This window comes from Delphinapterus leucas, chromosome 20, assembly GCF_059928025.1.
Source record: "Delphinapterus leucas isolate spDelLeu-1000000601 "Yukka" chromosome 20, BTC_Dleu_Yukka2, whole genome shotgun sequence".
NCBI classification, from domain to species: Eukaryota; Metazoa; Chordata; class Mammalia; order Artiodactyla; family Monodontidae; genus Delphinapterus; species Delphinapterus leucas.
In genome coordinates, this window is record NC_143148.1 from 34,467,647 (window position 1) to 34,492,757 (window position 25,111).

The 25,111-nt window shown below is 38.1% G+C and overlaps 1 protein-coding gene across 14 annotated transcripts in view; it reads right to left on the bottom strand.

The window, feature by feature from the left end:
• The window catches only part of CNOT1 (CCR4-NOT transcription complex subunit 1), a 100,005-nt gene that overhangs the window by 60,140 nt on the left and 14,754 nt on the right, over positions 1-25,111 (bottom strand). For 13 of the 14 annotated variants that reach the window (XM_089903165.1, XM_089903166.1, XM_089903167.1 and 10 more), the window contains one exon: positions 12,648-12,920. In XM_089903165.1, the coding sequence (XP_089759291.1) occupies positions 12,648-12,749 (102 nt within the window). In that variant the 5' untranslated portion in view covers positions 12,750-12,920. Of the gene's footprint in view, positions 1-12,647; positions 12,921-14,908; positions 15,197-25,111 lie in introns of all 14 variants that reach the window. The other variant, XM_089903161.1, reaches the window with a different exon arrangement.

The following is a 25,111-nucleotide window of genomic DNA, read 5'->3' on the forward strand; positions in this document are numbered from 1 at the left end:
AAGGCCAGCAGGAGTCAGGGAACCAGATCATGGTTAATTAGCATACTGACTTAACTGGCACTTTTTTTTTTTTTTAAAGAAGATGTTGGGGGTAGGAGTTTATTAATTAATTAACTTATTTTTGCTGTGTGGGGTCTTCATTTCTGTGTGAGGGCTTTCTCTAGTTGTGGCAAGTGGGGGCCACTCTTCATCACGGTGCGCGGGCCTCTCACTATCGCAGCCTCTCTTTTTGCGGAGCACAGGCTCCAGACGCGCAGGCTCAGTAGTTGTGGCTCACGGGCCTAGTTGCTCCGCAGCATGTGGGATCCTCCCAGACCAGGGCTCGAACCCGTGTCCCCTGCATTAGCAGGCAGATTCTCAACCACTGCGCCACCAGGGTAGCCCTTAACTGGTACTCTTACACCAACCTAAAAGATGGAAAGACAGGGCTTCCCTGGTGGCGCAGTGTTTGAGAGTCTGCCTGCCGATACAGGGGACACGGGTCTGTACCCCGGTCCAGGAAGATCCCACACGCCGCAGAGCGGCTGGGCCCCTGAGACTGCGCTCCACGACGGGAGAGGCCACAGCAGTGAGAGGCCCGTGTACCGCAAAAAAAAAAAAAAAAAAAAAAAAAAAAAGACATTCCAAGAGACTGTCAATGGCCACTGAAACCCCAGAAATTTTTGTTTTAATTAGGATCACCGAATTTAATGAATATCCCTTATCCTTAATTTCTGTAACATTTTATAATTTTAAAATTGCTTTTACAACAACTCAATCTTCACAACAACCCTAAGAAGTATATACATATAATACACCATGTTATTACAGACAAGGTTTGTTTTGTTTTCTTTTTTTAATCAAGATTGCAAAGACTAAAGACAAATGTCATATAATTTGCTGGATAAGTAGTAGAATCAGAAAGTGTGTTTTATGGCTGCTAAGTGAATGAAATATTCCTCCTGTGATACCATGCTACCCTTCTCTAGGAGCAACTGTTTTCTTTTAAAACTAAAGTGGTATTTTAAAAACATGATCTTGGGTTGCAAAGATGCTGAAATAAGATTTCATTGATCCCATAAGATTAAGCCTTATACATTTTCCCTTAGGTTCAAACCACTACACCCACTGGGCAGGGGAGACTAGCAAAATCAACAACCTTTTAGTGAAGTTAACTACACCTTACAATTTGATAGCAAAATCTTTGGGTATTAAAAATAAAGTAACTTTATCAAAGGCATTCATTCTACAATACTTTTGTAATAATCTGATTTGTGGCTAGAGTAACATATTCTCATCTAAGAGTCACATATTAAGAGGAACACTAAAAAATAGTGCATCCACGATGGATGGTAGAGATTCAGAAAATCATGCAGAATGGTTGGGGAAATGGGGCACTATTTGGCCTAGAGAGCACACATAAGGGAAGAATAAAGACTTAATTATGTGAAGGGTACTTGAATATTAAATCCTCACAAAAAGAGTCCCAAACAGTTTATTTTAGCTTGTTATAAAGATACTCCTAATAAGGTTGTCCACAAATGGTAATAAGTAAATGAAGTAGTCAACTAACTTCCACAGTAAGAAACATCAAAAATCCCTACCTCTATTAATACTTTAAAAGTCATTCTTTGGGTAGAATACTGATAAAGCAGCAATTATCTGAGGAATTGTAATATCAACCCCAGCTCCTAAAAACAGCTTAGAAAAAAACCCACATTGGGACTTCCCTGGTGGTGCAGTAGTTAACACTCAGCTTCCAGTTCAGGCGGCATGGGTTCAATCCCTGGTTGGGGAACTAAGATCCTGGTGCAGCCAAAAAAACCCCGAATAAACAGAAGAAAACAAACCACATCTATAGAGATTTTCACATAAAAACTAGATTTATATAAAGAAAACTACTAAATCTAACCTAACAGATGACCTCAGAGACCCAAGATTCTATATAATTACAAAGTACCAGATTTTTAAAATTTAAATTGAAGACAGTAACTCACTACATTACAATGATTATAGTAATTGGAATAATTGGATTGTACGTAAACATACATATACTGCACCACACAAATAATGTAGGATCTTCATATTTCTTAAACTTCTTATACATATTCTAACCATTAAAAATAGTCATTCCAGGGCTTCCCTGTTGGCGCAGTGGTTGAGAGGCCGCCTGCCAATGCAGGGGACACGGGTTCGTGCCCCGGTCTGGGAAGATCCCACATGCCGCGGAGCGGCTGGGCCCATGAGCCATGGCTGCTGAGCCTGTGCGTCCGGAGCTCCGCAACGGGAGAGGCCACAACAGTGAGAGGCCCGCGTACAGCAAAAAAAAAAAAAAAAAAAAGGCATTCCAGGTTTTTACTGTATTATCTGTATGAATGCTTTGGGTTACGTTATAAAAAATAGTATACCTATTCAAAACAGTTTAACATACTGAAAAGACCATGAAAAATTTTTGCAGTAAACATAAAGGGTTACTTTTAACAGAAAAGGTACAGAACTGTAAAACTCCTAAGTAAAAGATGGTAGAACTAAGAGCCCTTTTTTCCTATTCTAGCCTCTCATATATTATTTTTCTTCTAGCCCCTCATATGAAAAAAAAAATCCATTTTCAACAAAACATTCACATAAGAAGTGGTCCAGAGAGATATGTCAGATAGCTTATTCTCAGTACCTCAAATGACAGGCTAAATGCAGGTTTCTATTTGGGACTGATAAATCCAGAAATAAAAATGTTTAGGACTGATGAATGTCCCAAAACACACACAGTTATCCTTTGTTCAAGTGATGAATCTGGAGCACAGATGAGCCATGAAAGAAGACTGTCCATTTAGAGACCCAGATCTATATATGGAAATTAGAAAATGGCAAAGGAGACAGAGCTGAGGGAACCAAGCTCAAGATGCTACTTTTAATGTCTGTAAGCAAACCATTGAGTTAAAGGAGAATCCTGGAGAAGCAGAATAACAAAGAAGAGGTAACCATTACCAAACCTGGATACAGAACATGGCAGACTACCCCAACACACTTCCCCACCCTCAAGCATCCCCAAGATGGTTTATATGTGAGTAAATAATGTGTTGATTCAAAGACAAGCAAAAATTCAAAGACTCAGCCTGGAACCTCTTTGAAGAAACTGTAAAACAGATCAAAGAAACAAACAAGACAGGTGAAGAACATACTTTCAAAAGACTTACCCCCCACCCAGAAAAAAAAAATTTTTTTTTAATTTAAAGGAAACAAAAGACTTACACAAACAAACAGAAGAGTTCAGACAAATAGTATTCCATATCCTTGAAGAGATTATAGGAGCTGTTTTTGTTTTTTAAGAGGAAAGTCCTCAAAAAGGTAAAACAAAACACTAGGTTCAAGTACAACATAACAGAAGGAAATGAAAGCAAATTTTTGGCACTTAAGAAACAAAGCAAAACTCTTACAGAAAAGATAACTTAATAATCAATATATAATACCTCAATCCACAAGAAATGAAAAGAAAAACATTCAAAGAAAACAACAAAAATATCCCTGAAATAAACATTTGAGTTGGAAGAATGAAAGGTATACCATAGCACAAGAAAGGCTGATGCAGAATAATCAATACTACAGCATACACTCGAAGTTAATAAACTCTAATGAAAAGGAAATTCAGGGACTTCCCTGGTGGCGCAGTGGTTAAGAATCCGCCTGCCAATGCAGGGGACACAGGTTCGAGCCCTGGTCCAGGAAGATCGCACATGCCACGGAGCAACTAAACCCATGCGCCACAACTACTGAAGCTCGCGCGCCTAGAGCCCGTGCTCCACAACAAGAGAAGCCACCGCAATGAAAAGCCTGTACACCGTAATGAAGAGTAGCCCCCGCTCGCCACAACTAGAGAAAGCCCGTGCGCAGCAACAAAGACCCAACACAGCCAAATAAATAAATTAATTTTTTTTTTAAAAAAGGAAATTCATAGGGATATTGAGGTTAGGAATAGATGCTGGCAGGAAAAGTTAGTCACCTAAAATGCATGAGGGAGGAGAGAGACAAAGGAAGATAGGCAGCTTTTGGCAACTGACGCTGTTGAAAGAATAATGGGGAACAATATTTGCAAAACTAGGGGGAATATATATATCTAGTGATAACTGGACTTCCAATAAAAACAAGAAAGATATTCTCAAGCATGAAAGAACTCAGGTAACGGCACCTCAGTTCCAAATGAAACAAATCTTCTGACAATGATCTATGGTCAAAAAAATGTATGAAAATAAAAGATATTTTCAGGAATATAAAAACTGCAGTAAAAGAACAGGCTGCAAGTACTCAATCCATTTCAATATATAATACATTTTTAATAAGACTAAGCAACTCTTTAAAAAATTTTTTTAAACTGAAGTATAGTTAATTTACAATGTTGTGTTAGTTTCAAGTGTACAGCAAAGTGATTCAGTTACATATATTTATCTTTTTCAGATGCTTTTCTATTATAGGTTATTATAAGATATTGAGTATAGTTCCCTGTGCTATACAGGTCCTTGTTATTTACCTATTTTATATAATAGTAGGGTGTATTTATTAATCCCGAACTCCTAATTTATCTCCCCCTTCCCTCCACTATCCCCTTTGGTAACTGTGAGTTTGTTTTCGATGTCTGTGAGTCTCTTTCTGTTTCGTAAATTAGTTCATTTGTATCATTTTTGTAGATTCCACAAATAAGTGATTTCATATATTTGTCTTTCTCTTACTTAATATATCTCTAAGTCCATCCATGTTCCTGCAAATGTCATTTTTTCATTCTTTCATTCTTTTTTATGGCTAATATTCCACTGTATGTGTGTGTACACACACACACACACACACATCTTCTTTATCCATTCATCTCTCAATGGACATTTAGGTTGCTTCCATGTCTTGGGTATTGTAATAGTGCTGCTATGAACACTGGGCGTGCATGTATCTTTTCTAATTAAGAGTTTTCTGCCAATATATGCCCTGGAGTGGGATTGCAGGATCATATGGTAACTTTATTTTTAGCTTTTTAAGTAACCTCCATAGTGTTCTCCATAGTGGCTGCACCAATTTACATTCCCACCAGCAGTGTAGGAAGGTTCCTTTTTCTCCACACCCTCTCCAGCATTTAGTATTTGTAGACTTATTTTTAATAATGGACATTCTGACTGGTGTGAGGTGATACCTCATTGCATAAACTACTCTTTTAATAAAAGTCATTTTATAGATTTGACTTGGGAAATAAACGTTTTACATGGTATCAAGCAAAATTAGATTACTATTAAAAGTACTTTGTAAATATTGAAAATAATATGAAAACAATGAACCCAAACTCCAGTTGGTGGTATGGCATAACTATTCCAAGAAGAACCATTTTAAATGACTTTAAAACAGTAACTTGATTTTACATCTCTAGTGAGATATACCTTAAAAGCTCCCCCACCAACCCCACCAAAAAATGGTAAACTATTTTCCATAATCACAGTGCTGTTAAGTAGAGTCACAGATAATGTGAGACTCTTGACTGTGGAGTGTGGAATAAAACAAATGACTCTTCATTACTGAAAACGGGAATTTTCTGCACTGGAAGTAAGGAGAGACAGATTTTAGGTAATGAATTGAAATAAAAATCCCTTGGTCCTGAAATTAAACTGGAAGTATTAGTATGAAATCATGGTGTATTTTCTCCTTAGCTTTGTCCACTGAAAGGACTAATAATGGCCAACTGAGTATCAGTAAACAATACAAGTGTTGAAATAACTTTCTAGGCCCAAAATGGAGTGTTCCTGCCCTTGGTGTAACATCAGCAAACCAAAACTTAGGTAACTCTGGAGCCCCCGTAAATGTTTCGCTTGACCAGAAACACAGTATATTCAGTCAGCCAATTCCCAAACACCAAGCCGATTCTGGGTGTTCTAACCGCTATCTAACCCCTAACAAGGTTGACTATGTGGTCCCAGCCAATCATATATTTTCTATTTGTTTTTTCTTTATTCTTTTTTTTTTGGCCGTGCCAGGCAGCATGTGGAATCTTAGTTTCTTGACCAGGGCTCGAACCCGTGCCCCTTGCGTTGGGAGCATGGAGTTTTAACTACTGGACCACCAGCAAAGTCTCTGTTCTTTATTCTTTACCCAATAAAAGGTTCTTGTCTTCTGCCCATTTTGCAGTTCTCTGAAGTAAGACTGTCCATTTCATGAAATGTTAAAGTTTGTTTGTATCACATAAATGGTCTTAATCATTTATTTACACAAGAGACGGTAATCTCTAAATACCATTTCCCAGTAAAATAAAACCAAGACCTCTTAGAGAAATTGCTAATTTTCCAGGTCTGAAGCAAGAAACATACGAGTCTGGAATATTTCAGTTTCCAAGTTTCTGGAATCACAACAAAGACAACGAATAAGAATACGGTCAAAAGGACTCAGAAGCCAACATGAATAAGTTTACACTGGCCAAAGAGGATAATGGATGAATATCAATAATACTTTCAATGAATTCAAACACATCAAATATGTTAAAAATACATGAGTTCCTAATATTAAAAACCTCATTTATTGGTCATATTTGGAGGATGCTAGGAAACAAGTCATTCTGAAAACCGGCAAATAGAGAGAGAGAATCAAGCCCTTCCTATATAAACTGTACTTCGGGCAACCAGATAGTTACAGTTGGTAAGGGCAAGTTTCCCTTTACAGAACTATTTCAACTAATAAAAAACGTCTAACAACTAGAATGTCACCACTTTGCAATCCCTAACAAATCAATGAATCCAGGCAATGAACAAAGCCTGCTAAAAATAACAAAAATAGAGATGACTAGACATTATGAACCTCCTAATAAAAGTATACACCACCACCTGTAAAACTGTCCTAAGGGAGCCGTAATCTGATTAAGCTCCCAAATTTAATTACCAATTTACAGGAAATACAACAGTCAGAAGAACATGTAAAATACCATGCTGGGAATGTAATCAGCAATATTCAGACTGTGGGTAACTACAGGACAACCTGATTTCTTTAACAAAATAACTGCAAGAAAAATAGAGGGAGAGAAAACCCAGATTTTAAAAGAGATTTAGTAAGGGCCAATGCAACAAACAGACTGGGGAGAGGGGTGGGGGGTGGTTGTAACTCAAGTTAACTTTAAAATTTTTTTTATGAAGCAAACTGAGGAAATGTGAATGTTAACTAGATATTTAATGTTTAAGAATTATTTTGCTGGGGGATGGGGTGTGGGGGAGGATTGGGAGTTTGGGATTAGCAGGTGCAAACTATTATACAGAATGGATAAACAGCAACATCCTCCTATATAGTACAGGGAACTATATTCAGTGTCCTGTAATAAACCATAATGGAAAAGAATATGAAAAATATACATATGTATAACTGAATCACTCTGCTGTACACCAGAAACACATTGTAAATCAAATATACTTCAATACAATTCTTTTTTAAAGAATTACTGTGCTTTTCTTAAAAAAAGATGTGATAGGGCTTCCCTGGCGGCGCAGTGGTTGAGAGTCTGCCTGCTAATGCAGGGGACACGGGTTCAAGCCCTGGTCTGGGAGGATCCCACATGCCGCGGAGCGGCTGGGCCTGTGAGCCACGACTGCTGAGCCTGCGCGTCTGGAGCCTGTGCTCCGCAGCAGGAGAGGCCGCGATAGTGAGAGGCCCGCGCACCGTGATGAAGAGTGGACCCCCGCTTGCTGCAACTAGGGAAAGCCCTCGCACAGAAATGAAGACCCAACACAGCCCAAAGTAAATAAATAAATTAAAAAAAAAAAAAGATGTGATAACAGTATTGAGGTTAGGTTTATATAAATAGATGAAATCATAACTGGAATCTGCTTTAAAACAACTGAGGACAGTGGGTTAGATGAAACAAGATTGGTCATGACTTCAAATGAAGGTAGATGATAGATTCATGGGGGCTATGTTATACTACTCGTGTGTGAGTAGCATAAATAAATTTTACTTACTTAATTTTAATATAAATTTTACTTATTTAATAAATTTTAATTTTTAACTTTTATATTTTTATAAATGAAATAAATCTGAAATTTTAATAAAATGTTTTAACATTATATTTAGAGACTATCATTTAAAGAACAGTATAAAATATTTTTATAAGCTACTTTTTAAAATGCAAAGACAAAAAATACTCAGAAGTGTTAAAAAGCTGAGTAGAAAAGCCAGAGTTGATTTTATTTTTTCTATATTTTACTTACATAATTTCTGTAATAATGACAACAAATATTTTTAAAGAAAGGAACAACTATAGGAGTTACTCTCTAAAGCAGGGGTCCCCAAGCCCTGGGCCTCAAACAAGCAGCCGCACAGCGGGAGGTGAGCGGTGGTGAGCAGTGGGCAAGGAGCAAAGCTTCATCTGCACTCCCCATCGCTCGCATTACAAGCCTGAACCATCACCATCTCCCTCCCGCATCCCCGCCCATTTTTTCCAGGAAACCGATCACTGGTGCTAAAAAGGTTGGGGACGCTGCTCTAAAGAACATCATAAAATCCTGACTGAGGGGGCAAATTAAATTTTAAACTTGTTTTTTCATCTATAAAATGGTAATACTAACTAGCTGGTTGTTCATGTTTAGTGAACTCATACATCTAATAAATACAATAAACATTCCTTCTTCCTACTAGTCACTAGGAGAAATAACAAAGGGAACATAATCCTAGCCAACCTATTAGTCTAAGCCCCAAAAAGTATGGCACTAAAATATATTAGGCATCTAAGAAGTGCAATAAGCCTTTACATATCACCAAAGGAAATCAAGACAGAGTCAAGAACTAGAACCCTGCTCCCATCCCAGTTCTAAATTCCTAATCATTCTAAAAGTAAAAGAGAGGGGACTATCTGCAAGGGTAGCACTGAGGACACACTTGTCTAAAGAATATCTGTAACACTGAAAACCTCAGCCATAGGCTGAAACCAAGCATTCTAACATTTACCTTCAAAATTAATTACTTATTCATTTATTCCTTCTTTCATTCCAATTGCATTTGAACACTTACTAAATGTTAGGTTTAAGAGACATAAACTAAAGGATAGTTCCACACCATGAGGTCTTGGGAGTAGGGAAGATGATCAAACCAATTAAAATATAGTATTAAATTGACCAGATCACACAGAGCCTTGCTGGGGTAAATTCAGACAGTGCCACCATATTTCCCACTTCAAGTTAAAGTTGCAGGTGCCCCAGCAATCAGCTCCTTCAGTGTCTGTCTAAGCTGCAATCATACTACCCAAGGGAACAAGCCCTCCCGAGGGAGCCCTCACACAATAACAACAGGGATATGAAGGCCTAGCCATTTGGGCCCCCTATGGGACAACTCTGATACCCATCCCAGAATTCTCCATGGAGTTGATGAAGATTTCCACTGTAGTTCTCCTCCTGTCCAATTCTGTTTCCAACCAGTCCTCCTTCTCCTACAGGTGTTGAAACCTTATAAATAACCTGCATTCCAAAATGTTTCATATCTGCTTCCAAAAGAACAGCAATAGAGGCCCAGCTTAGGAGTATGAGCTTTAAATTGAGTGGGACAGAGACACACAAAAGATTTTAAAGTGGCAAAGAGACTATTAGATATACATTTTATAAAGGCCACTCTGACAAAAAGTGGAAGACGTTTTAGAGTAGGGGCTGTCAGGGCATCAAACTTGGGACTAGATGACCTTCCAATCCAGAGTCTCTAATTTCCTTTTACTTCTTTGTCTTCTGTGAACAATTACAAAGAGATTCAACATAGGAATGTTGTGGGTTCCAATCTCACATCTGCCACTTTCAGGCAGAGTACCAGTGGGCAAAAATATTTAATGTCTTTGAACCTTAGTGTAAAATGGAACAATACTACCCACTACCCATCCTTCATGACTGCGACAACAATGTGAGAACTGACATAAAATCACATTAACAATAATGCCTGGAACACTGTAAATGCTTGAATGGTTGCTATGACGAGAATTGACCGTACACAGAATTACTGAACTGACAGAATGTTTAGCATTCTTCACTCAGCACTGTAAGATCAATCCATGTTGTTCCACAAAATAGTCTCACTGCTTCTTAGTATACCTTGTTGATGGACATTCAGTTGTTTCCAACTTTGGGCTATCACAATATATGTTTTTTTGATCAATGTATATATGCATTTCTGTTCGTTACACACAGAGAAACAGAACTGCTGGGTCATAAGTGATATGTTCAACAACTAAAACAGCTTCTGATATGCTGGTATCAATTTTCTTAATCTGCATGGTTATTAATAGCTATGTTCACTTTATGAAAATTCATCTGCACACTTATGATTTATGAATTGTTCGGTATATACATTTTAATTCAATAAAAAGTTGATTAGGAGTTACTCAGTTTTCCTCAGTCTTTCCCATGTATACATGTTATTTAATCTTTGAAAAAAAAGCTCACACACACACAAAAAGAGTATGTGACACACAGCAGATGTTTAAATAGTAGCTGCATGAAACTGTTAGGTCACATTCAGACCAACAGAGCTTTCAGAATGAGCCTAAGGAATTAATCCAAATAAAGGAAAAGGAGGGTAAGTCTTCACTGGCAAGGTGGTATTGGATTTGGTTCTTGAAAGAACAGAATTCCAAGTAAGGCATTTAGAACTGGACTTACAGTAGGGCCCTGAAACTTTTTACTGAGGAGCTTTGACTTTGTTCGGTAGTAAGAGAACCACTGAAGGTATTAGAACAATGAACTTAAGCACTATAATTTGTCAAAGCAGCATCAAATGTAATAAACTCCATAAGCATACACACCTGCTTTTTCAATGTACCAGAGAAACAGTGCTACATGTAAAGAAAAAAATCAGAAATATATAATTCTAAGAATTGAGCTTTTCCATTAGAGAGCAGAGCAGAAGAGTTGCCCAAGCTTGAGTTTCTAGGAATCTATCCTACAAACATACTGACAGATATATGCATGCAAGAAATAACCTTGTAACAACACTGTCAATAGAAAAAAAAAAAAAAAATTTTTACATAACCTAAATGTGCATCAATAGTGAAGTAAATTCTATATGATTCACCCGTATCATGGTTTACTATGCACCCTTAAAAGAATAAAGCTTTTTGTGTACGGATAAGGAATCATTTCCAGGATAAACTAGTTAACTAAACAAATTAAATAAATCAAGATGCGGAACAGTTTATACTGTATGTCACCATATGAAAAGGGATGGGAAATATTTCCCTATTTTCTATATGCAAATATCTTTGTAAGGACAGTTAAGAAATAGCTAGTATCAGTTGCCTATGGGTAGGAGAAATGGGTAGCTAGAGTAATCAGGTTAATATATTATCTAGTTTTTAAAATTAATTTATTTATTTTTGGCTGCACTGGGTCTTTGTTGCTGCACGCAGGCTTTCTCTAGTTGCGGCGAGCGGGGGCTACTCTTCATTGTAGTGTGCAGGCTTCTCATTGTGGTGGCTTCTCTTGTTGTGGACCATGGGCTCTAGGCTCACAGGCTTCAGCAGCTGTGGCTCGCGGGCTTAGTTGTTCTGCGGCATGTGGGATCTTCCTGGACCAGGGCTCAAACCCATGTCCCCTGCACTGGTCAGGGAAGTCCCACAATATTATCTATTTTAAAAATAAAATTAGGGCTTCTCTGGTGACAGGGGTGTACTTCCCTGGTGGTCCAGTAGGTAAGAATCCACCTTCCAATGCAGGGGACGCGGGTTCAATCCCTGGTCGGGGAACTAAGATCCCACATGCCCTGGGGCAATTAAGCCCACGTGCCACAACTAGAGAGCCCAAGTGCCGCAACTACTGAGCCCATGTGCTCTGGAGCCGCAACTAAGACCTGACGCAGCCAAATAAACAATAAAAAATTTAAAAAAGATTGTGGGGGTACAAACTGAAATTTCTCCAAAGATATACAAATAAACACATGAAAAGATGCTCAGCATCATTAACTCTAAATCAAAACTACAATGAGATACCAGTTTACACCCACTAGAATGGCTAAAAGCAAAGACACACAGTAACAAGTATTAGTGAGGATGAAGAAAAACTAGAGCCTTCATACACTGCTCCTAGAAGTGAAAAGTGATAAAGTGTTCTGGAAAACAGTCTAGCTGTTCTTTAGAAAGTCAGAGTTACCATATGACCCAGCAATTCCATTTTTTGGTATATATCCTCAAACTTTAAAATAAACATCCACCCAAAACTTGTAAATGAATGTTGACAGCCACAATATTCACAACAGCCAAAAAGTGGAACCAAACCTAAATATCTAAATGCATGCTCCAACATGGATCAACCTTGAAAACTTATGCTAGTGAAAGAAGGCAGAAACAAAAGGCCTCATATGGTATGATTCCATTTATATGAAATGTCCAAAAAGGCAAATCCATGGAAGCACAAAGTAGGTTAGTGGTTACCAGGGGCTGGAGGGAAGAAGAAATGGAAAGCAACTGCTAATGGATTCAGGTGTTTCTTTTAGGGGTGATGAAAACATTCTGGAGTTAGATGGTGACAGCTGAACAACCTTGTGAAAGCTCTCTTTTATATATTAAACTGAAATCACTTGAAATAAGGGGCAAATGTTACTTTTCATGCAACATACCCACAAAAATTTCCAATTTTCTTTTCACTGCATACTCATTCCTTTAATGGTGCTTGTTTTCTCACTAGTTTACTTACATGCTGTATTTCCTGCTGGCTGGCTCGGTAGTTTTTCTTGGTTAAATTGTCCACCAGGTAGCTGATTTGAGACAAGGCCAGCGAGAGCGAGTCAAGATTCATTGCTGGTTGGGGCGGAAGCAGGCGGCCGAGCCCGGCGCAAAATCACCATTATTCCCCTTTAGTCACCTCAGAGGCAGGTTAATGCTTTCTTTGTAATTAGCCTATATCGGATGTCTGTACAGTGTCTTCAGTTCTTTACCAGGGGTCTTACTCTGTTCTGAAACATGGCACCTGTTAAAAAAAAAAGATATTTTAATTAATGTTTTATTAGGGTTAAAAAGGGTTAAATAACCATCTTTCCATCTTAATACCTGAAATATCACTAAGGATCTTTTTAAAAAAGTAAGATGTCTCAACCACTATTGATAAAAGATGCCAAGTTTTAAAAATTAGGTAGGGCTGGTATAAAAAAGAAAAATCACACCCACCCACCCACAAAAAAGTTGTCATTTTAGCAAGACGTCCTATAATATTTGAGGCTTCTACTCTATCAATTTCAATGGTAATTTATACTATTCCCTTTAGAAGCCACAGAAAACTGATTAAGTAAAATTAGGGTCTGTGGAAAGAAACACTCATCTGACATTTTCAATCCCTCTTCTCACACTACCTACAACTTACTTATAAGATCCCATTTATTCACCTTACAACTTATGTACTGCTTCAGAATCAGACAATAGTTTGGTCTTTAAGTTTTATCTTAGGATATATGTTTTAGGTATTTGAACGGCTAGCTTAAAAGTAAGTTAGGGGCCTCAGAACCCAAATTCCTTCCTGCACTAGGAAAATTTAGAAAGGGAAGCTCGAAGCAGCAATATAGCTAAAATGACAGGATGCTTATCATTTTAATTCCAACAACCTGGTGAGTCAGAGGAACATTCTGTATCACAACACAAAAAAACAAACAAAAAACACCACAAGTGTTTTTAAGAATTCACCAAGTACCACTGCTGAAACAAAAATCTTTGAATCCAAGGAGCTAAGCTTGTCCACAGCCTCATGATCTGAAATCTGCTCATACTTTCATTACCATCAGAACTCACTATGTAAGGTAAAGAAAATTCATGAAGATTAAAAGCCCCTTGGTAAGGGCATTTAAGCCTTTATCTTTAATAACTTATTAACAATGTATAAAGACTACACGGTCCCTACATTTTTGTTCTGTTTTGTTCATACAAAGCAAAGATTCTACCTATGCTATCCTTTTCCACATCCTCCCTAAAAAAAAAAAAGAGTAAGAGAATCTTGGGAATGTGGCAAGGTATTTTTGTTTATTCTAAAGTAATAACATATGAGAAGTTAAAGATAAATTGTGTTTATATCTATCCATTATATGTAACTAAACTTGCTTGCTATAAATTCTTAGAGCAAGCTGTTCCTTCATATTACGATGACAGCATATTTTCTGTATCAGACAATCAAAAATCCAAGTCTGAGAACACACCATAAAACAGAGGACTTATCAGATTGTTAACAACATTATTAACTGGTACCATCTTTTCTGAAACTCAAAGTGGCAATATTGTAAATAAAGAGTTTCTTACACTAGCCCTGAACCTAAATTCCACAATTAAGACTGTATCCCTCCATGTATATTGCCTCAAGAACTCAAAGGAAACAGGTTTTGACGGAAATACTGTGTATCATAGCAAAAAGAAAGTGCAGCAAAAAGTAACTGCTTAAATAAATTATGGTATATCCAAACAAGGCAGTTGTTAAAAAGAATGAAGCAAAACTGTGCAGGAAAGATACTCATTAAGACAAAAAAAAAGGACACAGATAAGAATTCCCTGGTGGTCCAGTGGTTAGGACTTGGCATTCTCACTGAGTGGCCCCAGGTTCAATCCCTGGCCAGGAAACTAAAGATCCTGCAAGCTGCATGGTGCAGCCAAAAAACTAAACTAAAACAATAAAATAAAATGTTCATTCTTAGTGCCAAATATAATTCAAAGTATTTTTAATTTTTACAAGTTGCGTTCAGCTAAAACTGTATTATTCAAAGTATATTATTCACATGAACAGTAGTTACCTTACACTATATTACACACATAATTATTATTCACAATTACATACAAAAAGGCAATAGATGATAAGAGTTTGCAAGACATAAAGTTTCTCCTTGCTCAGAATCTGTATCACAAATGCTGACACAGAGGGACAACAGAATCACTTTATCATGAAATAGATGTGATCATAGCCTATTTTAATTATTTTTTTACCTATGGTACCGCACAAATCCAGCAAAACAAGTGTTGAACGACCTTCCAAGAAAATGAATTCCTGATACTTTGGCACTTCAACTTTATCTTCTCTTCTGATATGAGCCCCATGACAAGGGTTACAACTTCTCCATGTTAACATCTAAAGGTTGTGAAGGAGGGAATTCCCTGGTGGTCCAGTGGTTAGGACGTGGCGCTTTCGCTGCCAGGACCTGGGTCCAATCCCTGGTTGGGCAGCTAAGATCCCACAAGCCTCGAGGCATGGCCAAAACAAACAAACAAACAAGACTGCAAAGGATAAAAATACTAGTGTAACACAAATTTCAACAAGCCAATCGTCATTACACGAGCAAGTTAATGCATTAAACTAATGACCAATTTTGAACCATCACCTTATGAGATCTATTAGTAGGATGACAACGTAATTTATTAACCAAACTAGGACGCTTCTGAAAATAAAGAGGGTACCATTAACAATTTACACCAAGACAACAGGTATAAACTAGGACACGTGATCACCTTAACCATCCAGAAGCCTTAGACAAGCTGATCCCTCCCTCCAAGATACACTTTTGTTACTTTGTTTCTAAAATGCCATTTCACTGGTCTCTTGTTCTCAGTCTCCTTTACTGGCCCTTCCTTTTTTGACCTCACAGTATTGGAGTCCTTGGACTTCTCTATATTCACTTTCTTGATATACTTCAGTCTTATGGCTTTCAAAACCACCTATAGCAATAACTCCTATTATAAGTTCTATCTCCAACCCAAATTTCTCATGATGTCTAGAAATATATTATTTAATTTCCTAATGACATCTCAAATATTGTACAACATGTTCAAAACTGAACTCCTGGGACTTCCCTGGTGGTCCAGTGGTTAAGGCTCTGCACTTCCAATGCAGGGGGCTCGGGTTCGATCCCTGGTCAGGGAACCAAGATCCCACATGCCGCATGGCACAGCCCCCCCCCAAAAAAAAGAGCTCCTGATCTTCACACCCTGCCCCCCATAATGTTCCACCCCATATGTGTTTACCCCATCTCAGTTGATACCAACTCTGTCCTTCAAGTTACTCAGGCCAAATTCTTAGACTTCCCACTCCCCATAATCAATCTGTCAAAAAATTCTTTTGGCTCTACCTATAAAATATACACAGAATCCAGTCATTTCTCACCATAGCTTTGATAACAAAGCACCATTTCTCACTTGGATTACTATGTTAACTTCCTAACTAGTCTTCCTGCTTCCACCCTTGCTCCCTACAAGTCTATTCTCAACACAACAGCCAAAGAAAAAGACTTTTCAAATATTAAAAACTCAGGGCTTCCCTGGTGATGAAGTGGTTGAGAAACCGCCTGTCAGTGCAGGGGACACAGGTTCGATCCCTGGTCCGGGAAGATCCCGTATGCCGCAGAGCAACTAAGCTTCTGTGCCACAACTACTGAGCCTGCGTGCCACAACTACTGAGCCCACATGCCACAACTACTGAAGCCCGAGCGCCTAGAGCCCATGCTCCGCAACAAGAGAAGCCACCAGAATGAGAAGCCCGCGAACCGCAACGAAGAGTAGGCCCTGCTCGCTGCAACCAGAGAAAAACCCGCGCGCAGCAATGAAGACCCAACGCAGCCAGAAACGATAAATAAATAAAATAAATAAATTTATATATATAAAAAAAAACCTCAGATAGGTCATCCTGTGCTCAAAACCCTCCACTGACTCAGAATGGAAGCCTGAGCCCTTATAATGGCCTATGAACGAACACAACTTGATGGAACCTAGCCACTGGTACTCTTCTGGCCTTCCTCTTCTTCACTCCCCCTTGCTCAATTCCCTTTAGCTACAATGGCCTCCTTGCTGCTTCTCCAGCACACTCTCACCTTAGATGCCTCTGCCTGGAATCCTCTTCTTCCAGATACCCAGATGGCTAACTATCTCACTTCTTCAAGTCTACACAAATGTCACCTTCTCAGTGAGGATCACCCTGACCACAAAATTGCAACCCCCACCCTTTTTTCCACATTACATCACCAAACATGGGTAACATTTATATTTGCCCATCTCCTCATATGTAAATTCCATGAAGGCAGTGATCATAATTGTCTATTGTTCACCAACTTATTACAAGCACTACATAGTAGGAGCTCACTACATATTTGAAGAGCTGTAAACTGAAGCTTAGGATTTTGCAACCTATATTTTGACTCTACCAAAAGGCATGGAAACCCACTGAAATTTTCCTAGTCAGAAATAACACTCACATGAGAGTAAATAACAGATGATTTTTAATTTAATTGCCTCAGTAGCATACACTATCAAGTTAAGACCCTTCTAAGTAACCTTTAGCATCATAATGTGTATATATAAATGGAGTCACAATGTTTTATAGAACATGTTTCTTGAAATATGTTAAATGCAAAGCTATAAAGTGACTATTCAACAGCTTTCCACTAAAATGTTTAGATGTTAAATTCTTTCAAGATCACTAAATTTGAGATTCCAAGATATTCCTTAACTGTAAGGAATTTGTGGCCCAGGAGCATTCTATTTGTATATGCAGTGCCTAGTATTGGTCTCCATAATACACCAGGGACTTAGAGACTTTAAATAATTATTAATTTCCTATCAAGGCAAAGTCTTAAAGAACAGTTCAAAAACAGCTACCACTTCAATAGGCCTCCTTATCTTCATCATTAAAAATGTACACAGGCATAGTCTTCCAAAACCCCAAAGGACTTGTTATCACAGAGCTGGGATTTCAACAGTGGAAACAATAATAGCAACAATCTTGCAACAAAAACACTAAATCCTTCCAAGCAGTAATTCTACTACTGTTATTCCCCCCAGTATTTCTCAATTTAACACTATGAATGAAAGGGCACTGACATTTGACAGCAATATACTATAAGACAGCTGTTACCTGCACAGTGATAACAAAAAATCTCCCAAAGATATGGTTGTATAAAAAGTAAAACAGCAATTCTGGAAGACTGTTTAAATGTGTTCTCAGTATTTTTCCTAATATTTAAAATTTTAGAAACAATCTATATATCCATCAGTGAAGGATTATCTACCTACATGCAATGGAATCCCACCCAACATGTGAAAGACATTTAAAACGCAGTTTTGCTGTAAACATTCACTACACACTGGAAAATGAAAGAAAGCTTATAAAATGGTATGTAGACATCCAACTTACGTAAAATTACTTCACATTTTAACTGAAGAACACTACACAGTATTACAAATTGTTTCCTAAACATTCCATCTAAGGAATACCGAAGCAGTTGTGGTTTATAGCTAATCCTCTAAGTGTTATGTAAAAGAATACCCATGACACTGAGTGAAAAGCTGCAGTACTCTGAACAGCATGATCCCATCCCATAAACACATCCATGTTAACATGTGCAGAAAAAATAAGCTCTAGATTAACAGATTACAGAGAGGATTTCACTTAAAATTCCATTTTTACAGAAGTCCAAGAAATCTATACACTTCATACATGTAACATATGCACAATGTTATTCACTGCAGCAATATTTATCACAGCAAAGGAATGGCCATGAGTTGGTGACTGGTAAATAAACATCTTGGACTATGTACAAAGTAGTCTACTCTTTGTTTAAGCTTTAATTTCTATATATATGCTATTTTGTTTTGTATCTATGCATACATATATGTAGTTGCTTTTTTGCAAAAAATACACAGGAAAGATCAGACATAAACTAATAAAAAGTTACCTATACTGGAGTGGGTGAGAACTGGGTAGATGACATAGAAATCAGAACAAAAATTCAGACTGTATCTTTTATATGGTTTTGACTTTTGAACCATATTTACGTTTGAAATTTAATTAAATAAGATAAAAACTAATATCAAGCACAAAGAATGAACTGGAATATCAAGCTGATAACAAAGAACACAGTGAAAACGAATATTTCAAGTAACTACTGAACACAGTATCTGAACACCCTTGATGTACAGTGGGATATATTTTTAAGGACAGAGAAAATTCAAAGAAATTTGACTCAATAAGCTTACTGTTAGCAACAATATTTCATTGCAATTTTAAGCTACTTTTATATATTACTGGATACAGCAAATAAATTAATAGGAATCCAGATTCAGTGCAGATCAATGTAGTAAAGATGAAACTTTAAAAAACCTGAAATATTTTATTCAAAATAGAAGTATCAACAGGAACTCATTTTTAAAATTTCCTAACTGAGTCTAATAAAACATACTAGATTGTACAATAAAAACTACAAAACTGTTTAAAGAAATCAATAGAAAGATGACAGGAACAGGGGACATTCCCTGGTGGTGCAGTGGTTAAGAATCCGCCTGCCAGTGCAGGGGACACGGGTTCAAGCCCTGGTCCAGGAAGATCCCACATTCCGTGGAGCAACTAAGCCCTTGTGCCACAACTACTGAGCCCATGTGCCACAATTACTGAAGCCCGCACACCTAGAGCCTGTGCTCTGCAACGGGAGAAGCCACCGCAATGAGAAGCCTGCGCACCACAACGAAGAGTAGCCCCCGCTCGCCACAACTAGAGAAAGCCCGTGCGCAGCAACCAAGATCCAATGCAGCCAAAAATAAATAAATAAATAAACTTTTAAAAAAGACAGGAACAAATGGAAGGACATTCCATGTTCATGCATTGAAAGAGTTAATATTGTTAAAATGTCCCGGCTACCCAAAGCCATCTACAGATTCAACACAATCCTTATCAAAATTCCAATGGCATTTTCCATAGGGAAAAAAAAAATTCCTAATTTTTTTTTTTTTTTTGCGGTACGCGGGCCTCTCACTGTTGTGGCCTCTCCGTTGCAGAGCACGCTCAGCGGCCATGGCTCATGGGCCTAGACGCTCCGTGGCATGTGGGATCTTCCCGGACCAGGGCATGAACCCGTGTCCCTTGCATCAGCAGGCAGACTCTCAACCACTGCGCCACCAGGGAAGCCCAAAAAATCCTAAAATTTTTATGAAACCACAAAAGATCCTGAATAGCCAAAGCAATCATAAAAAAGAAAAAAACCAGGGACTTCCCTGGTGGCACAGTGGTTAAGAATCTGCCTGCCAATGCAGGGGACACGGCTTCAAGCCCTGGTCTGGGAAGATTCCACGTGCCGCGGAGCAACTAAGCCCATGCGCCACAACTACTGAGCCTGAGCCTGCGCTCTAGAGCCCGCAAGCCACAACTACTAAGCCCACATGCCTAGAGCCTGTGCTCTGCAACAAGAGAAGCCACAATGAGAAGCCCGCGCGAACCACAACGAAGAGTAGCCCCTGCTCGGTGCAATTAGAGAAAGCACGCATGCAGCAACGAAGATCCAACGTGGCCAAAAATAAATAAAATAAATAAATTTATTTATTAAAAAAAAGAGAACCTACAGAAAGGGAGAGAATATTTGCAAACCATGTATCAGATAAGGGGTTAATATTCAAAGTTCATAAAGAACTCATTCAACTCAATAACACAAAAACAAAACAAATGTGATTTAAAAATGGGCAGAGGAACTAAGTAGACAAAGATGACATCACAATAGCCAACAGGTACATTAAAACTCTAATCCTCAGGGAAATGCAAATCAAAACCACGATATCACCTCACACCTGTAAGAATGGCTATCAATATGAAGACAAGAGGTAAGTGTTGGCGAGGATGTGGAGGAAAGGGAACCCCTACGCACTGTTGGTGGGATTATAAACTGGTTCAGTCACTATGAAGAACAATGTGGAGGTTCCTCAAAAAATTAAAAACTACCATACAATCCAACAATCCCACTTCTGCATATACATCCAAAGATGAAAATAGGTTATCAAAGAGATATCTGTACTCCCATGTTTATTGCAGTATTATTCACAATAGCCAACATATGGAAACAACCTAAGTGTCCATCAATGGATGAACGTATAAAGATGCAGGATATACAGCGGACCCTTGAATGACACAGGTTTGAACTACGTGGGTCCACCTATATGCAGGTTTTGTCAGTAAATATGTACTATGGCACTACACAATCTGTGGTTAGATGTGGAACTGCACATAATGACACCAACTGTAAAGTTATATGTGGGAACTGATGCCCCTAATTCCACATTGTTCAAGAGTCAACTCTGTATACAATGGAATTCTATTCAGCCATGAGGGGGAAAAAACATCCTGCTATATGCTGTAACATGGTTGGGTCCTGAGGACATTATGCTAAGTGAGATGAGTCAGACAAAGACCATGACTTCCCTTCTATTCCACAAAGAAAACCCCCCCACCTAACTTATAGATACAGAGAGGTGATAACTGATTGATGGTTTCCAGAGGTATGCATGTATTAAATTTTTATGTGAAGGTGGTCAAAAGGTACAAGATTCCAGTTATAAAGTAAATAAGTCCTGGGGATGTAATGTACAACATTTGGAATGTACAACTTTTAGAATAAATCTTGAAAGTCAGGAAAAAAGGAAAAAACAGATTTTTTCATAACTCTGTGTGGTGATGTTTAGATTTATTGTGATCGTTTTGAAATATATGCAAATTTCAAATCATTATGTTGTACACCTGAAACTAATATAATATGTTGAGTATCTTAATAGAAAATAAATTAAGGGACTTCCCTGGTGGCGCAGTGGTTAAGAATCCACCTGCCAGCCAATGCAGGGGACACGGGTTCGAGTCCTGGTCCGGGAAGATCCCACATGCCGTGGAGCAACTAAGCCCACACGCCAAAACTACTGAGCCTGTGCTCTAGAGCCTACAAGCCACAACTACTGAGCCCATGCACCGCAACTACTGAAGCCTGCGTGCCTAGAGCCCGTGCTCCACAGCAAGAGAAGCCACCGCAATGAAAAGCCTGCGCGCTGCAATGAAGACCCAGAGCAGCCAAAAATAAATAAATAAAATAAATTTATTTAAAAACTAATTAATTAAAATGTAAAAAAACTGAACTTGGAAAAACCAAGTGGAATGGTGGTTACCGGGGGTGGGGGACTGGGTGTTTAAAGGTACACACTTGCAACTAGTAGATAAATAAGTCCTGGAGATCTAATACATAGTACAGTGATTACACACAACAAAACTGTATTATAAACATTAAATCTGCTAAGATCTTAACTGTCCCCACCACTAGACGAAATGATAATTATACACTGATAGAGGTGTTAGCTAACAGTACAATGGCAATCATATTGCAATATAAATGTATCAAATCAATGTGTTATACACCTTAAATGATACCCCAAAAGCAATGAGCCCATCTAACTTCTGGATCATGGTTTCTAAATACTAAAAAGAACCAAGGTTCCTTGGAGATATGACTAACAAGGAAGATGCAAGGTGAGTTTGGCTCATCCTATGACAAAAATAGGAAACACTTAAAAATTTCGTCAGAGAGAAATGAGCCGATTAAAAGGATTCTTCTAATTTTGGGTCTGAGCACCAAAAGGAACTTATAACCAATGTTTCTATAATCTTCCCTAAATGCAGCATCATTTAGAAATGCTTGAGGGAACAAAACATAGAAATAATCTGGTGATTTTACTATTGCCAATCTGTATACTCTAAATTGTTAATTTATCTCAAACATATATATTTTTGAATCCACACACACTGGTGATCAAGTTTACTTTTTGCAGCCACAAATTTCTTTCTATGAATTCTAAGTTGTTCATATGTGTGCAGATGAAGAAAATTCCAAACAGTTAAGCATCCTGACATAAACAGAAGATTAAATGAAAATGTGTTACCTAAATGTGAAATTTCAGTAAGCCACTATGGATAAAACTTCCTTCCAATAAATCATAGGGTAAAAAAATTGACTACAACTATAATACAGTGAATAAGAATCCCTAAATCCATGATTATACTGAAAAAGGAAGGACAAGATGCACCAGAAAGGTGCTGGCTAACAAATTTAGAAAGTATAAAAGAAAAATAAAGTTACCATTGTGTAATACCCCTGACCAGTATAAAAACTGATTCAGGCAAGAATCACCAACGCCTAAAAATCCTCAGGTGGGACATTTGTGCAGTATTACCCACTAATTACAAAGGGAAAGAAATGTTCCTCTACCATAGAGATATGGCTGTCACTACCTTAAGTAAATGATCAAGTTACTAATGGTGAGACTACCCAACAAATGTGCCTACTGATGTGTTGCAATATGAAGTGTCACTTTGGAGTATTCTTGCCAAAGATGGCTAACATAAACCTAACCACACCTCTACACCTATCAATTCACAGGAAATAAAGGGTTTAAGAAACAAGTTTAACTATACATGAGAACCTAATCAGACAAATCCAAGTGCTGGATTATTCTACCAGACCACTGGCCTACACTCGCGAGCCAGAGAGAACAGAGAGAAAGTCAGGAAGAGAGGAAAAAGTGGGGTCTGTTCTAGATTACAAAACCAAAATGAAAAGGTTTAACGTGAACAGTAATCTGAGCTTGATTCAAAAAAGCTATAAAAGGGTGGTCCAGTGATTAAGACTCCACGCTCCCAATGCAAGGGGCCCAGCCAGGTTCGATCCCTGGTCAGGGAACTAGATCCCACATGCCGCAACTAAGAGACCACGTGCCTCAACTAAGACCTGCCGCAGCCAAATAAATAAATAAATATTTTTTTAAAAAGCTACAAAAGATATTCTTGAGGCATCTGGGGAAGTTTTTAAACTGACTGGATATTATAAAAGTATTTAATATTCTGGGAGGGATAAATTGGGAGATTGGGATTGACAATATACACACTACTATATACAAAAAAGGTCACTAATAAGGACTTACTGTATAGCACAGGGAACTCTACTCAACACTCTGTAATGGCCTATATGGGAAAGGAATAAGTGGATATATGTACATGTATAACTGATTCACTTTGATGTATACCTGAAACTAACACAACATTGTAAATCAACTATACTCTAATAAAATTTTTTTAAGTATTTAATATTCTTAGATGTAGTATGACTATGCCAGAAAGTCTTAACTTGTAGGAGATACATGCTGAAACATCTGGGATCAAATACTTCAGTAAAAATATAGAAATATAGAGAAAATAAACATGGCAAAACGTTAACTGTTTAATCTAGGAAGAAGTTATGGGATTGTTCACTGTATTATTCTTTGCACTTTTCTGTACGTGTGAAATTTTTCTTAACAAAACTGAGGATGGGGGCATGTATTACCTTTATAATTTAAAGCAGGAATTACAAGCACGTGATAGGATTTCCAAAAATTCACTTTGTACTCAAGTGTATTTTAATTTTTACAAGTATATGGTAATTTTTACAAAATGAAAATTTAAGCTAAGTTTAAGCAATTTTTAAAATAATTTAAAGCCATAAGACCAGTAACTACACATAACACAAGGGTAAATGACCTTGAATAAATGATGAACCTCTATGCTTCCCCCTCCCCATTTGTAAAATTAGGCCTCAACTATATCATAGCTTTCCCAAAGGGTTTATCTTTAAGAGGCAGGAGGTGTAGCAGGGATAAGGATCTCCTAAGCCCTCAAGGCAACAACAGGAGGTATCCATTACAAGCACAGTGGATGATGCTCTATCACCTCAACATCAGCTTTAACAGCTAGCTAAAAAGTAAGCAACTGTCAAATCTTTTCAGTGGAGCTGATGGAGAAGTTTACAAACCACATGCTAAAGGAGTATAGCCAGGCAGACGAAATTGGTACTGACTGGTCCAGAGTGATGATATGGTAAAGCTGAGTGGTTGGCTTCTGACAGGAGCAATTAATACCCTTAAATCTCTCGTCTTCTCTGTTTAAGTGGCATCCAAGACAGCTGCAATGCTGCTATGCACACAAACTCTCAAATTAAAGCTTCATCTTTACTTTCACATCATTTTTAATGTTGGGCTCAAAATCATTCACATTTTTCTAAAGGTATTACATTTTGTCAATAAAAAAGGATGAGCCTTGGGCTTCCCTGGTGGCGCAGTAGTTGACAGTCTGCCTGCCGATGCAGGGGACACGGGTTCATGCCCCGGTCCGGGAAGATCCCACATGCCGCAGAGCGGCTGGGCCTGTGAGCCATGACCGCTGAGCGTGCCAGTGCTCTGCAACAGGAGAGGCCCAACAGTGAGAGGCCCGCGTACCGCAAAAAGGCTCGGAAAAAAAAAGCTCGAAAAAATGTTTTAAATGTATCACATATTTATTTATGCAAATGAGGCTTCTCTTTGATGATGACTGTC